Source organism: Macrobrachium rosenbergii, chromosome 32 (genome assembly GCF_040412425.1).
Source record: "Macrobrachium rosenbergii isolate ZJJX-2024 chromosome 32, ASM4041242v1, whole genome shotgun sequence".
NCBI lineage: Eukaryota > Metazoa > Arthropoda > Malacostraca > Decapoda > Palaemonidae > Macrobrachium > Macrobrachium rosenbergii.
Window position 1 is genome coordinate 9,295,433 of NC_089772.1, and position 17,222 is coordinate 9,312,654.

The 17,222-nt window shown below is 37.7% G+C and overlaps 1 protein-coding gene across 1 annotated transcript in view; it reads right to left on the bottom strand.

The window, feature by feature from the left end:
* LOC136855644 (protein lin-54 homolog) overlaps nt 1-17,222 on the bottom strand; it is a 75,901-nt gene that overhangs the window by 43,778 nt on the left and 14,901 nt on the right. The window contains 5 exon segments of the mRNA XM_067132838.1: nt 2,327-2,430; nt 2,433-2,490; nt 5,101-5,229; nt 8,971-9,069; nt 12,691-12,822. Coding sequence (XP_066988939.1) covers nt 2,327-2,430; nt 2,433-2,490; nt 5,101-5,229; nt 8,971-9,069; nt 12,691-12,822 — 522 coding nt within the window.

Genomic DNA, 17,222 nt, shown 5'->3' on the forward strand with positions numbered 1-17,222 from the left:
TCCCCCACGAATACGGGGGTTTACTGTAGCCACATTATTCACAGAAAATTTGCCTATTGGCAGAATTTTTCATAAATATTTACTAATTACTGTATTTTCATATTTTTGACTAAATACATTTTTCATAATAAAACTATTAAAAAAGGCAGGTCATAATCATTATTAGAAGGGGTTTTTGGTGTTTGAACTGTCAAAATAGAGGTGTCAAGTATTCGCGGATTTTAGCTATTCGTGAGGGGTTATGGTCCCTATCCCCTATGAATCCTGGGGGTTGACTGTACAGGTAGTCCCCGGGTTACGGCGGCTCCAACTTACAGCGCTTTTTCAAATATTTAATAAAAAAAATTGGTTCTGAGTTCTGGCTGATGTTCCAAAGTTCCAGCACTGTAACCCTAAAGTTATGGTGCTGTAATCTCGGATTATGGTACCATAAGAGCTTCAACAAGGTGAGAAAACCAGTTTACGGATCACTATGCAATGAGATCCCTCCTATAAGGATGGGAGACAACTGGTTTAGGGTTCACTATGAGATGGCTCCTCCTATAAGGAGGGAAGAAAACTGGTTTATTAGCAGGGCAAAGCTTGAAAACCTGTTTCTGCCCACAAGCTTACATAAGTCTGTCTCTCTCTCTCATTTTTATAAATTTTTTTACGATGTTCCAAGTTACACCGTTTTCCAACCTCCGGCATGCCGCTGGAATGGAACCCCCCCTCCCAACCTGGGAACTGCCTGCACATATATTTTTCAGTATGTTTGTGTGTTGTACAGTCGATCCTGGTACTCGTGGGGGACATATACACCACTACCACCCTGCGAATAGCTAAAATCCAAGAATACTTAAAACCCCTCTACAAATGCTTAGAACTGCCTATTTTGATAGTTCAAACAACAAAAAAAAAACTCTAAAAATGCTTATACCTGAATATTTTAATAGTTTTATCATCAAAAGTGCATTTAGTCACAAAAATATGAAAATACATTATTTTGTGAATATTTCTCTATGAAAATACTGCGAATAGGCAAATTTTCAAAGAATAATTTGTATATGTTATATACAGAAATCCGGGCATAGGTGAGCCCGCGAACTGCGAGACAGCGAATACTGGGGGTCGACTGTATACATATATGAACGCATCACACAGAACACTATGCACTTCCTTTGTGTTTGCATGCTTCTTTCTTTCTCTTTCTCTGTCAAAAAATTCTTCTGTTAAAACTTTTGCCATGAAGAATCTGGCATTAGAGAGAGAGAGAGAGAGAGAGAGATATTATACATTCTCCTTTATGTACCACACAATTTACGTTACTCAATTTTATTAGAATACAGACACTTTTGGATAATTGCCTGAGTTACCCACTGGAGGTGGATATGGAGGGGAGTTGGGGAACTCCTTGCACATCAATCAATTTGCTTACTGACTCAGTTGAAGGGACAGAACTCCTCATTAAGTGAAGAGTGTCTGTGTAATTGTTGTGCTCTATCTGTTTTTTTATTCTGCCCAAGCACAGAACATCCGTGAATTATATAAAAAAAACCTATCCGTGAATTATATAAAAAAACCTATGTATATTCACAATTTTGAATAAAAAAAAGGCACAAAATGTCCCATCCATTTTCTAAGGTAAAACTAGCAACATATAGGCTTTTCACCATGTCCTACAAAACAATAGCAGAAGCTAATGTTGTGATTGATTGCTATTTTGTGAGGTGGAATTACTCAACTGTAAGGCAGAAATCTACTGATGTAGCCAGGCCACCAAAGGTTCTTGGATACTGTGGTTATGTACCAATTTAGAACAGAGTCATTATTGTTGCCTTTTGGATTCTGACGGTAAACCCAAGATCATGGCCTTTATAAAGTCTCACAGTAAAGCATGACAGTGGCCTCAAGGAATACAGAGATTACAATGATAACCTACGCAGACATACTGCTTCATGTACATTATTTAACCACTGGGTTTTGTGGGACAGCTGAAGCTGTCCTACCTTTAAAACATTTGCACAGGTTTTTATCAGGACAGGATAATAAAGTTACTCATTAAATTTCAATTTCTACTGTTTATGAAAGGAAATCAGGCTCCTTTCATAGAAAACAAGCAGTTATTGCAGGGGACTGGAATTTTCTGCAGAATAACCTAGGAAGAACATTTGCATTACAGAACAAAAAACTAAATAACATTACAGTGCTACGGAATTATCAGTGTCATCATGATGGGTGTGTGGGATAGTCAAACAGCGAAAGGTAGGCTAATAAAGAAGTGCTACAACTAGAGAAATTTTGTTACTCTTCAAGTCTAAATAAGATTATTTTCTTTCACACTTACTTGCTGATTAGGTGCAATGGGCATTGCCTTAATCTTAATTGGCTGTGTTGATGCAGGAGCAATAGGTTTGTTGACTTGGGGTGACTGCTTCATCAGGGTGGTGCCTCCCCGCCACCACCCCCTCCACCCCCTACGCCAGGGTTGACTAACCTAACATAATTCATCTGCAAAACACAGAATAAAACCAACACTGGTAACATGGAAATCCTCCAGATTTTGACACACACCAAAAATCAATGTTCTAAATTCTAAACAAAAATAACAAATTTTTAAGTAGTTTGTATTTCCCAGGATACAAACTTGTGCTTTCATATATAGAGCTTCTCATGCAAGGCACGCTTCTGCTGTCACTGACTAACAAAAGCAAAATCCTATTGAGGAGGCCTATGTGCACACACAAACTAAGGTGGCCTAGCTTGTCCACTGTGAGAATCGTCCAGTTATGCCTGCTACTTTGCCCTATGGTGGGGAAAGATCGGTGAAACAAAGGGCAGTTGAGGTGGGTAGCATCCCCTTATGAAAGTGTAGGTTTTTATCCTAGGAAAAATACAAATTGCTTCAAAATTTATTTAATCTGCCAGGAATATAAGCCGACACTTCCAAAACAGGAGAATGACTCTTCGGAGGGAGGGTGATTTGTCCCCACTACCCCCTGCTGGGCATGCTCCACATGGTCAGGGTAACTTGCCCATAATTCCACCCTCAGATCACTACAGCCAGAGGTCTAAGCCATGAAGTGTAAAGTTATGACTACTGCTATGTACTTGAAGCACTACATCCAATCCTCGTGTCCCTTCTTGTGTAGATCTTCTCCTTCAGGGGAGCTCAACTCCCTTATACCACTTACAGGGGTGCTCCTGTGTGGCCAAAGTGAAAGTGTCCAGGGACCTGTGTGCCAGGTCCCTTAGGGAGACGGAGGTAAAGTGGAGTGCTGCTTCCACACACCCACCTTCAGTACCTGTAGGAAGGAATGATTATTCCCGTATGCCACTGAAGATCATATCCCCCTGATGTCGTGTGCCTTCACTCGTCCTGGGGTCTCTTCTCCACCTGCCTCCAAGTCGTAGGCCCTTATGATGACCTCTCTCAGCCAGAAGGAGATGGTATTCTTTGAAACATCTTTCTTCATCTTGTTCAAATTGACACAGTCTCTAACAGCCAAGCCTGAGGGGGGGCTGTTCTTTTCAGGTATAGTAATACCTTGAACTTACTCGATTCGAGTTGCGTGAATTCAGAGACATGCAAACTTTTCATTGGAACCTAATTGGCATATGTGATTTTTTCACAGACACACGACATTTGTGAAGTCCTTGAGAGACCCTGCAGAAGTGTTTGTTTAATTTTTGAAGTAATTTATAAGTTTTCATGCTTTCATGTGTAAAATCTGTAAGAAAATTAATTATTTTTATTTTTGTGCATGCATAAATGATACAAAGTTACTGCACTTTTCAAAGATGTGATACCCTGCAGAAAGTTTGTTTAATTTTTGAAGTACAGTAATTTATTGTATTAATTTTCATGCATTTAATATAAGTTTTCATGCATTTAAGTGTAAAATCAGTACGAAAAATCTGTATTATTTATATTTTTGTACATAAATATGATACAAAGGTAATTTACAGTAAAGTTTACTTTTGTACAAGATGTGATAACCATTTGCAAAGCTACTTACTTTTAAAAGACATAATACCCCTACCCCTGCAGATGTATTTATGTTTAAATTTTGAAGTAATTTATAAGTTTTCATGCATTTAAGTATAAAATTGGTATGAAAAATTTGTATTATTTTATTTTTGTACATAAAGGATACAAAGGCAATTCACAGTAAAGTTTACTTTTGTACAAGATGTGATACCCATTCGCAAAGTTACATACTTTTAGAAGATGTGATACCCTTGCAGAAGTGTTTGTTTCATTTTTTAAATAATTTATAAGTTTTCATGCTTTTAAGTGTAAAAATCGGTATGAAAAATTTTATTTATTTTTGTGCATAAATAATACAAATATTACAATATTTTCAATGTGCATATGTATTTCTCTTGCACTATCTTCAGAAGACACCCCAGAAAAGGCAAAAACCAACATCACATTTAACCAAAGTCAAGCCAACAGGACTCCTGAAAAAAGGCCATGGTGACCTACTCCATGGCTCCTGTTTTGCTAGCAGAGAACAAAATACCTTCAATGTGAAGTTCCTCTAGAGATAGGCTGTGCTTCAGCCAGTAGACTGAGGTGTCCACCTGTAATAGAGAAAATCTAGGCATCCTTTGAAGTGCAACCACTACTCTAAAATACAAAAAGTCAAGGAGACAAGATCTGAGGAGCAACTGGTGGTTAATGAAGTCTGTGATCTGAAAATCAGATCATTTACCTCCTCCAGCTTTCTTCTTGCAAGCAAGGACCAGGGAAGCTGGAACAAGGATATCATCTCTGAAGAGAACCCCAGGGTCTGCTCAAATTAACCAATAATCTCCAAAGTACCTTTCCAACTCAGCCTACATTGGCTCTGAAGACGTGGATGCGAGTCCCACAGAATCCACAGAAAAGCTAGAAGTTAGAAGCATGAAACCAACAGTGTCCAAAATGTAGGGCTACCATCATGAAGTATAGGGCTAGTCTGAAGGGTTTCTTCTTTAAACAATAAAGTTAACAATTGATGGTAATGGCTTTCTGTTTTAGTCAGTTTACAGGCAAACTAATCCACATTCCCAACACCACACTTCTAAAAAGATAAACTGAAAATTAATAAACTATTTAAAATATATATGAATTACCTTGTTTGAGAGGACTTGCACATTTTGAGTTTGGCCTGTAATTTGATGAACTTGATTTGCAGGTATTTTTATAACTTGCTGACCTCCAGAAGTTACAATCTGTCCTGCCCGCACAGTACTCACCATGCCCTGAAAAACAGTCAAGATGCTTTAATAAAGGAACAATCTTCAAAATCACCCCCCCCCAAACATAAATAAATCACTCACCACCCCTAGAACTACAAATGCAACAGTTTAATCAGACCACTGAGGTGACATTTTCTAACTAAAACTGATAACTAAAAGGGATTATTTTTATGTACGCATTAACATAAACATAGCAAATATCCATTCACCTAACCTATGGGTAACTTGGAGGAACAGGGTTACACATTACCTAAAACCACCAGCTACATACTTCCTTTCCGGTAATTATTTTTCTTCTAAACTTTGCTATTGGTGTTTGCAATATTCAAATGAATCCAACACATTTTAACAGCAATATCATATAATAAAAGCTTCCACGACTTAGAGCATAAAAATTTTAAAGTAAATTTTCAAGCAGTAATAGTCCCCTATAAACTTTTTCCTTCCAGTCACATTTCTAGACCAATACTGAGTTACCCACTGGACTTGTTCCTGCAAGTAAGAGAAAAACTGAAGCCAGAAAGAAAAAAAAAACTATTGGCAATAAAGCAACCATAAACATCCACTCTACACATCACAACTCCACTTTAGAGGAAAAACTGTGTCAATATATACATGCTTCTCATTATATCCCATATGTTGCCATATTTCCATGCAACAAAATTCTAATTGCAGCAACCTGTTCTGATCAAAACTAAAACAGCCTAAACTATATATGCCCAGGCCCCCTGATGATGCACTATTCCTCTTTTCATTGGGTGATTTTACCATTGGGCAATCTCTCTCTAATGCTTTTTTTTATATTAATCTTCTTTTTAATATGCTTTTTTCTTATTTTGTGCATGACTGCTAGACAAATTCTTTTATGTGTAGTTGAGAGCCAGCGCATAATCTAGCAATCAGAGTTTCTGGAATATTCTTTGCTATTTATCTTGCCTTTTTTTTAATCTTTTAGAAAAATTCATTCAAGGAACCCTTCTCTTCCTGTAAGGCTGCCTCATTTTTTCTGTTAACTGACAATAAATTTTACTTCTATCACAAAACTGCTGCTAATTATTGATCAACAGAATTTTTTAAGAAGTAAAACCCCATTACCTTCTTTGTTGTTGGTTACTGGTAACACCTCAACTTATCAGCTGCTTTGTGGGCCTGGCCTTCTGATAAGTAACAAACACCTGCACTAGAATATTTACAAGATATACCACAGGTAAAAGTAATTCAACAGTTTTTAGTAAATCTCATTAGCACTGCTGCCCTGTACTGTGTTTACAAATATGATAATCTTATTTCCATACATCTCTACTGCCTACCTTAAAATTTAAACAATTTGCAAATTTCTTTTGATATTAAAAGATCAAGTTTATACATCCCTTGACTGATATTCACATTATGGCTGTAAATTTCTTTTATAGTGTTAGATTAAATGATATTCCTTTCCAGTGAGTTATTAGAATACACAATCCTTTTTGCCCCCTCCCAGTTGATAGCATGATTGTTCTCATTATCTTTTCCAGTCCTTTACCCATTAGACCAACATAAAAGTTGTCACGAGACTTACATGGAATTTTATATACACATCCTTTAGTCTCATCGGGAGAGTTCTTGATAAGTACGTTTCATTATTTTATTGTTCTTAAATGTGACATTAACACCAAAAGTCTTAAGGAGATGGGGGATATTTTCATATTATTATTGGACAGTACAAGCAAATTTTTTGTGTTGTAAGGTTCGTTTTGATACAGTCTTTTTTTGCCGCTTCTAATGCACTGTCTTTTTCTGGTAGATATGCAGTGAGGCAAAAAGTCTCTCTCACTGAGATAAGAGAGAGATTTTTTATGCATATGTAACATGTATGTTTCTGTTTGTTTTGTATAGTTTTATAGATAAATGTGACTTACCTTGTCATTCATTTTTGCCTTGCTATAATTACTTTTTGTATTTCAATAACTAAGAAAAATGAGGTTAGATTTTAACAGTCTCTAGCCGAAAGGTCAAAATTTGGAGGGTTTTTTATGAAAATTGCCGATAACTGAAAATCAGCGATAACAGCGCCGATAACTGGAGATCGTCGCATATCGTTGCTGAAAATCCAGTTATCGTCGTCACTAGACAAGGGCCGTAAACCGGATCACCAGTAACCAAGGACGCCGAAAACCAGGGACTGCCTGTATATTTAATAACAGGACCTCATTCTAACTGGATGGTATCTAGATAATCTAGCGGAGATATTTATTTAGGAAAAGTTACAAGCTTTCTAAGACTAATAGTCCTAATCGTCTGGTACCTGTGGAATGTCCGGACATGTGGTCCAGCCATATTTATATGTTCCAATTTCGTGTGTTGGCTTTCTTCAATCCTTTAATTATCCTCCTCCTGAGTAGCCCCACCCCCATGACCTTGGCCTTTCTCTCCTGTGGCTTCTTCCAGGTGTGCGTTGTCCATGTAGTGTTTTTGCGTGTCCTCTTTTCTACCGTTGTGTATATAATTTTTCTGGATAGGCTGCCCTCAAATCCACTTCCAGTATTGCCTGCCATTCTTATATGGGAATGCAAAAATTATCACACAGTATCGGAGGATCCGGAACGGTTCCCTAACCAAAATGAGTTTACATCCTGTTCTAACTTTTAATGAGCTTTTCCTAAACCAAAAGGGGAGAGGAATGCAGAGCTATAATAATTTCCGTGTGTGTGTGCGTGTGTGTGTGTGTGTGTGTGTGTGTGTGTGTGTGTGTGTGTGTGTGTGTGTGTGTGTGTCCTGTGTGTAAGATTTGAAGCATTATAATCCAATGAGAGTTTCTCCAGGAGGTGGAAGAAATGATTCCGAAAAGATTCTGGATTTCTTCCCCGATGGGAAGCAGATCCAACAGGGACCCGTTTAAGAGCTGAAGGCAGCTTCACAGGATCCTGGAGTCTTTAAGAATTTAAGATAATGTTATAATCCAATTGGCATTCCTCCAAGAATGCTTCAGAGGCTGAAGACTGCTTCAAAGGATCCTGGAGTTGTGAAGACTTCTTCAAAGAGGAGCGATAGTGAGCATCTTCTAGTTAGCAAAGGAAAGGCCTAGACTGAGTAAGAATAACTACAGATGAAGGACCTGGAGAAGGGGGGGGGGAGGAATAATAGGTTGGAGACCAGACCTAACTAGTTGCTTTTGCAATCTATCTGCTTCTCTTCAACTTCAATTCCTATCCTAACATACTTAGGACGAAAGTCCTTCAAAAATCCCTACTTTCTCACATCTAGGCTCAAGATCACATTTTATACCATTGTAACCAGCACAAACTATCTATCTCTTCAAAAATCAACATTCTACTAATACAGTAATCATTCCTAGAGAACCTGACGTTCTTATCCTTGAATCCAATGGAAGGCATCCTATGAAAAATAAATGTAAAGTACCGTGAAAGTAGCAAACAGCCAAAACCATGAAATACCAACAAGTGCATACACACATTTAAGGCAAGGAGAATTCTGACAAGCGCTAAAACATCTGAAACACCCTGTAGAGAACAGGTGTACTAGACAGTCATCCGGGCAGCCATCCAATCTTTTGTTTGAATGCTGACTCGCTTATCGGCACAAAGATATAAGCTATCTTTAACAGTAGGTAAGATTCATCCCAAATAATAATATTAATACAGTGGTCAGAGTGGAGTGGTTGCTTACACACAAAAATCTAAAAACATAGGGAAGAACTGTTTCCAATAATCATATTCTAATTCTAAATATACTTCTATGGCTTACCTGTCCAGGCTGAGGGACATTGCTCTTAATTACTATCTTCTGAGGACTAGAGAGAATGTTTCGAACTGCACCACTACTGCTGATCTGATGAGTAATTATCTATAACAGAAAAATAAATTGCTGTATTTCTAATAAAATATGGCTAAAAACAAGTAAAACTAAGGTCACACAAAGTACAGTAAAAGCTCAATTTAGCACAGTAACCTTACAGAAATGCTGATTTACCACATGAAACTTGGGACTTTCCAAACACCTCAATTTAAAGACACAATACCTTAAGTTGAGATAACTCATAGAGGAACTCAGGTACAACTTATGTTAAACTTAGAATTTTTATTTCTTGAACAGACTTTAAATTTGTTCTCATAATCATTTGGAAGCTGATTAACTGACTGATGTAATATGCTTCATTTCACAGTATTACTCATGATAAAAAAAACCACTAATTCTTTTGTTTACAAAGTTGAACAAACTCATTGAGTGTACACCAAAACAAGCTGGCTTGGAAAGTCTAGCATTCATTTTATTTTAGACACAGTGGCTTAGCTGAAGTATACTAAATATATCACTGTATGTGTAATAGTGATATATGGTAGGTAATTCCTGACAATCCAAATCAATTCAACAAAAAAAGAAGTGCTGACAAAGTTAAAGAAAATCAGAACAAAAAAAGGGGGGGAGAACAACAATGCGAACTATGCTTGAAAACTAAAAGAGAATCAATCACAGTAGGGTTGAAACTCTTCAAGTTTACAGGAAGAACTGAGATGGAAGCATACAGCAAATCTACGGACGATGACAGGGAGGCGAAAAATGCCTAGAGAAAATGACATAGCAGGGAATGTCAGTAATGACATCACTGAATGCCAATGGTAAGTAGCAGACTGCTGGGCGGGGAATAAAAAGGGTTATCACATGACATCGCCACGGAACTATGGCAAAAGCCAGAGCCACCTGCTCTGCACTTGAAGAGGTGACTGCCAAGGAGAGACAGTCCATTCTATCACCAGGCTAGCTTACTCTAGGCAAATAAGAGGCAGAAGAAGAGAGCTATTACAAATTAGAACAACTGTCACAAGGTGACAAATACAGCAGACCATCACCTATCCACGGTTCCGGATTTGCGGCTTTATCTATTCACAGATTTCTCAGTGGAACTTATATACACATTATTTGTGGAAAATTCACCTTTGTCAATGAATATGGAATTAAGATCCATAAACCACTCCTACTGTTGACAAAGGTGCATGATCAGACTTGCTCAAATTCATGGATGCTCAGAACATAATAAGGACCTACCTGATGAGTATACATGGGGTACATGTCCAGATCATGCCATGGCTGTATCACTGCATCTATTGTCCAGGCTGCTTGGTTCAGCTGGGGTGAACAGTAAACCAGAATATTGTAGCTCAAGCTTGTTGCAAATATATCCACAATCTGTGCACAACACAGATGCAAATGACACTTGCCAATCTCCAGATCAAGCAACGATTGTCCAGTAATGTGGTGTGCCTTCCTGGAATAACACTCAGGACTATGCTGAAAACATTTGCCCATGCCCACACGATGTCTACCATCACTTGGCACAGCACCATTGAGTTGTTAAGTGACCAAACCACCAACTCTTCCTGCCTAGGTTGAGCAAAACATTTTTGAAAAACCTGATAAAGATAATAATAATACTAATAATTAATGGTTAATAATAATAATCTAATCAGCAATGATTTAATGTGTAATGGAATTAAATATTCTTAAAAGAGGAACCAGCAGGACTCCCTGCTTACAAGTGAATAAAGTCATGATACCAATGAAAATTCTTCAAGATACTGTCTGATAGAAACACTGATGACCACAACCTGTAAGTTACATCTGAAGTAACCACAATTGTACCAGTTGTGGTAATACCTGTCCAACCAGGTATTACCACAATTTGACCAAAAGACCTAGACTTTTTCAAACTGCTGGATGGGGGGGCAATCTCCTGATCCTGCTCCCTTTAAAGCAAACTAACATTGCTTATTTGCTGATGTATATACCCACGAATGTAACTCTTCTAGCACAAAATAAGTTCTGACATCCACTAGTTGATGCAACCTCAATTCTTGACAAACCTGTCATTGCAAGGACAGCAGTCAATGTATTCATTGTTGTTACCACCAACCCCAGCCAGTCATCCAGGTACCTCTGAAGTCATGAAATTTTCTGCCTATGTTGCTATTGGGGCAAAAGACCGAAGTAAAAGCTTTTTGAAATGTTGACAGGCAGAAACACAGGAATTTGACAGTTAAAATACTTACATTAACCAACCAAAGCAAAGGTATTCCCTTGAAAACAAATTAAATGGCATGTACAAGTATGCATAGTTGAGGTCCACACTGCATCAATTCTGTCTCTATCCTGAAAGTGATTTGCAGAGTAACAAATATAGGTGATCCATCACACATCTAGATCTCCGGTTTCTCAAAACTTACTTAAATCTTACTTAAATGGGTCATCTGCTTTTCCCTGGCTGGCATCAAATCATCCTCCCTTGAGGTGCTACAATCTCATTTGCTACTTAAGAGGTACTCTTTGGTGAATCTCAAAAGGCTAAGACATTAAAAGCCATGCTGACACTAAAGTCCTCTGTGTTCAGTCAGCTTTGTGCTGCTACTCTCCTTAGAACAGAAGGAACTATTGATATTCTTCTCTGAGTGGGAAAAACTATTGGTACTCTTCTCAGAGCAAGAAGAACTACTATTACTTTTCTTTGGAGATGGTTATAACCACTGTTCTTGTTGCAATTACTGGCCTACTGACTATCAGTTACTGACATGATTATGGGTGTGGTTTGGACCATGGGATCAGTGACAGCTGGAAGACTAAGAACTGAAGTTTTTCTGGTAGTCTAAGTCCCACCTTCTAGGAAAGACTAAGAGGATGTAACTTCTACTTTGTTGGGGACCTCTACCCAGAATAAAACTAGTGCAGAGTTCCCAAAAGGCTAACCAACAACTGGGTTGAGGGAGCAGGACTTCCTGGAACCTGAGGTGAGGTGCAGTTGCCACTTCCAATATGGTCACTGCCAAAAACCGTCTTACATAAAAGTAGTGTCACAGCATGCATTAGCAAGTTGGCCTTGGTTATGTCAATCATCTGCCTTAACTGACAGACACGGCAGGTATGAGCCTTCAATGGTTATGGGCATATCAACCTGAACAGTAGTTGGGGCAGGAGTCAAACAAGCAGCTCTGTCATTATGTAAGGCAGATGTCAATTGGCCAGGCTGAGTTGCAGGCAGGGGTGAAGAACAGAGTTTAGCTGGACTAAGCTCCTCGAATATCATCAGAAGACTGACGCACAACTTAGAGGTGGATAGAGTAGATATAATGGCAGCAACACTTTTGGACCATCCTGACTTAAAAATTATATTCCTGGAAAAACCAGCTAACTGCAGGCAACCTCTTAGCACAAATAACATGTGAGGTCTGCTGAACACATCTGACCATGACAGATGCTACACAGACAATGTAGGTCTTAGACTCACAGTGCGTGAGGAAGGGGATTGATGGGTGCCTGAGTCAAGGGATCATTCAAGACCCTCAATGTGGGCATATATGTGAATGATGGGGTTGTGAAGAAACCAACAAATTCAGTAACTCACAATCAACATGTAAAAAGGGAAGAATAAATGGAAATATACATTTACCTTTACTAAAAGATGGCTTAGAGGCTTACCTGAGACTGCCCAGAAGGAGGGGCTGGTGCAATTTTGGTAGGAGACTTCATGCCCATAGATACAGGCATCACAACTTTCGTGGGACTTTTCACAGGAGACGCTCCCCCCATGCCAACCCGTTGGACAACAATCTGCACACACACAGATGAACAATATGACCCAAAGAGGAAATTACATTTTTAAGAAGAGATACAATTACTGTATGAAAGGACAGAAAGTGCACCACTACGCCATCACCTCAACTTATCATATTTTGTTCCTTTTACCAGAAGCATCACTGAGTATAAAAAAAGCAACTCTGTGTTGTGGCTTTGCAAATATGGTTATTTTTTCTCATTTAAAAGCTCTAGCTACAGTGAACAGCATAGTTACAAAATACAGTGTGCCTAAAAAGGTAACTTTTTTTATTAATCTGGCAATCATGTGCTCAACATTCTGAGATTTTTATAATGCATATGCATGCATGAATGCATGCATATATGTATTATACCTACATTTCAAAATAGGCAATCGCACACTGCAAATCAATGTTAACCCTTACAAGACGGGCTAAAATACATATTAAGCACACCCCTAGGCCAGGCAGACTTTAATGTTGGCAAAAAAAAAAAAAAAATTCAATGGTAAGAGGAAGATATGCCTATCCGCACGGTATGGAAAAAAATTCTACAATATTTTCTTTATTTGAAAAATAAGTTAAAACAACACAATATTTACAATCATGCGGGCCTCTTTTTCCAAGATGCTCATAAAAATATGCTAATTTTACAAGTTAAACATGTCTTTTCTAAATAATTTTTTTGATTTTTTTGTAATATTATAATTACAGCTCACAAATATCATAGCAGATAAAAGCTAAAATCAGTAACAAATTCTGAGTATATTATGGTAAAACATTAAAGAGAGATACTGAGATGGGGAGATGCAGTACCTTTTAGCGAGGTATGCATGTTTTTTTCTAATATTTCTTTGTACTTTAGTTTGCAAAATTACAATTGTAGCTGACATACTATCATAAAAGATAAGAACCAAAACCAACCGCAATAAAAAGGCATCCTGGCATGGGGAGGAGCAGTACATTCCCCCATGAAATCTCAAGTCACACTGACTTCCCTTTATCCTGTACTGAGGTACTGTGTTGCTCTAAGAGTTGCCATAAGTCATTTCTGGCTTCAGAGGAAGTGATTTAATTTTTCCCACAAAATTCGTTCAAACTGTAAGGCACAAAATACTGATTCTCACCAGAGGCAGTCTGTTCAGCACTCTAGAGCTATTGTTATGCATCAAGTGATCACGCACATCCAGTAAGGTTCATAAAAAAAGAAAAAATATGAAAACATTTCCTTCCATTAATTCTACTGTAATCAAAGTGATTTTGTTTTATTGTATGAGCACATGCTCTGAAATTCTAAGATCTGTGGTTAAAGAAGTGTAACTGCACTGCATTTCTACTGCAAAACCAGAAACAGTTAATCAAAGGTAGAGAAAGTTCTGAAATTCCAATATCTAAAGCTATCATTATTATTATTATTGAAGGTGATACCTGCATCAGCTGCATTCAATTTGTATGGTGTTTTCTATTCTTTTTGATAACTGATTTTTCTGGGTTACTGCACTCTGCCATTAATGCGCCAATGTTTGTCATCATTGGAGAAGGAAGCAGATTTCAAACTTGGGTAGTTTTATTTTGGAGGAATACACAATATCAGTAACAGAGTAATGACAATGGCGACTGAAATCAGCCTCTGCTTTAACGGAGATAGTGAGTGTCCTTAACGATACAAGAACACCACCAACAAAGCCTTTGTAACAAGGGCTTCAATTCTCTGTTCTTGGCAGGGTATGCACCAAGAATTAGACCACATCTCCCAAGTACTGATGAATAATATAAATTTTCATAATAAAATTTATTATTTGGATACTTACCTACTGTTAAAGTTAGCTTATATCTCTGAGCCAACAGGCAAGTCAGCATTCGAATGGCTGCCTGGATGACTGTCTTATTCATCTGTTCTCTACCAGGTGTGTTTCAAATGTTTTAGCTTTTGTCAGAATTCTCCTTGACAGCCCACTAAGTTGTGGGGAGGCTGGGTGGGGTCTACTCTAACAGTATTAAGTATCCAAACCATAAATCTTATGAAAATTTATATTATTCGGGATGAATATTACCTACTTTTAAAGCTAGCTGATTCCCACAATGAGAAGAGGACGGTGGGTAGTGCAGCTAGACAAAAATCCTCTCAGCCAATCAAGCTGAACGTTTCTTGCATGAAACACATAACATTCTTATCTGATATGGAATCCTTTCTGGATCTTACTAACTCCAGAAGCTGGATTCCATTCAATTCAGCAGGAATGAAACAGAAGCAGCATGAGGAGACCCCTGTGCCTGGGTCCAAAAGCCCTATAAAACAAAGTCACTAAAAATAAATACCTTTATGACATGAAGGTATGCTCCTATACAAAATAAGTACCTTCATGCTCCCCAAAATATTAAAACCTAAGATTTAAAATAAAGAGCCTTAAGGATTGCTCTTTCTTCGGTTCAGGAAAAGACTATCCGCTGCCAGTAGAGGACCAAGGGCTTTACCGTTTTCAAATACGATTCTGCATACTTAGTGAGCAGGCAAAACCAAATTGCACTTCTACTGCGCCGCATTAATCCCACCCTCAAGCAACAAATTGTCATAACACTAACTGAAGTTGCAACTGCTCTCACATTATGAATGTCCACCTTCAATAAAGATAAAAGGTATGGAGCTAGTTTTCATGCACTAGCCTAATCAAATGCATCACAGAGGACCTCATGTTCTTTGACAAAGACGTTCTAGGTTTCTAAAAACACAAAACAAAAGGTCAACTTTACCTCTTCCAGGGTTAACCTCCTTTGACAACGAAATTCTACGTTTCTAAAACTACGAAACCAAAAGTTAACTTTGCCTCCTCCAGGCTTAACCATTCCCAAATACAGCTAGGTTTTCTAAAACCACAAAACAAAAGGTTAACTTGGCTCTTCCAGGCTTAACCTTTGACAAAGGCATCCAGGTTTTCTAAAACCACAAAGGAAAAGGTTAACTTTGCCTCCTCCAGGCAATTTCACTTAATTTCATCATAATACAAGCTTTACGTATTTATTGTTTGACGGCGAAAAATAACAGTAATATGTTCTTTCATGCCCAGTAGTTTTGATTAAAATACTTTCTCTCCCATTTTAATTACAATCGAGTTTCATCCATGTTGCCGATGCACAATAATTTACAGTATAGTCATTAGCAGCTTGAACATTGTTTTCTCAGCTTCAGCTACAACTTGCAGCTTAAATTTAGCAGTATATTTCCTTGATGATCTTTTATCCATACCGAATAAGGGTATAATGTAAAAATATATCAGTCCTTTTTTACTTGACATCATTTGTGCTATTAACCTACGGTACTTGTAATTTGGTCTCTCTTACCGCCTGATTACGCTGCTGCCTGCACCCGCACGAAATTTAAAAATATTTTATAAATAATATTGTCGTACTGGTATTAATTGCTTACCCCACTCCAAAATCGAATTATTGTTAAGTGAATTATTGTAACTCGAGCATTACCTAAGTATTTTAATAGTTTTATCACAAAAAGTGCATTTAGTCATGAAAATGAGATGAAAATCCAGTATTTAGTGAATATTTCTCGGTGAAAAATACCACGAATGGGCGAATTTTCCGCAAATAATGGGTAGATACGTCCCAAAGAGAAATCCATGGATACGAGAGTCCACGGACCGTGACCGCCAATATGGGGGTTTACTATATGAATATAATATGGGGTTTACTGTATATATATATATATATATATATATATATATATATATATATATATATATATATATATATATGAGCCTTCATAAAGGTTTTATTTTTGTAAAATTAGAAATAATTCATTAGCAGTTTACTAATAGGCATCATTGTGAATTCCAGCTCGGCATGGAGACTTTCTCAATTTCCCCAAGTGATTTAACGCAGATAAATTATCATACCACACCTGACTTTTTTTCATATACAAATATGGATTGCAGTGAAAATTTTGTTCTTCAGTCAGAAAAATGAGGTATCGGATCTGAGAAATAGCACTAATTAACTCTGAATACAATTTGGGCAACTGGGAAACACGTGGGTGAAAAGAGCTAGTCTCGCCAGAGAGAAGCTGGATTTTTGGCGTAGTTCAGAATATTATTGTCAGGGGTGAATTATGGGTTAAGGGGGGGAGGAGAAAGGTTTTCTTTAATTCATAGAGGTCAAACAGAGAAAATAGGATATGGGTTGGTGAAATTTCTGGAAAGTTAAATCAAGTAATTTCAAAGATATGTGTTGTTTTGGGACAGGGATGGATATCCATTCCCATCTGCCCCAAGACCTGAGAGGGTTAACCAAACCATCCATTTAACATTAATATCCATGATGCCAATACACAAAATTTATACTGCAGTAGGATGTAAGTTCCATTTATGTCTATTCTTGTTCTGACCTTCATTCTTTTGTTAAAATTAA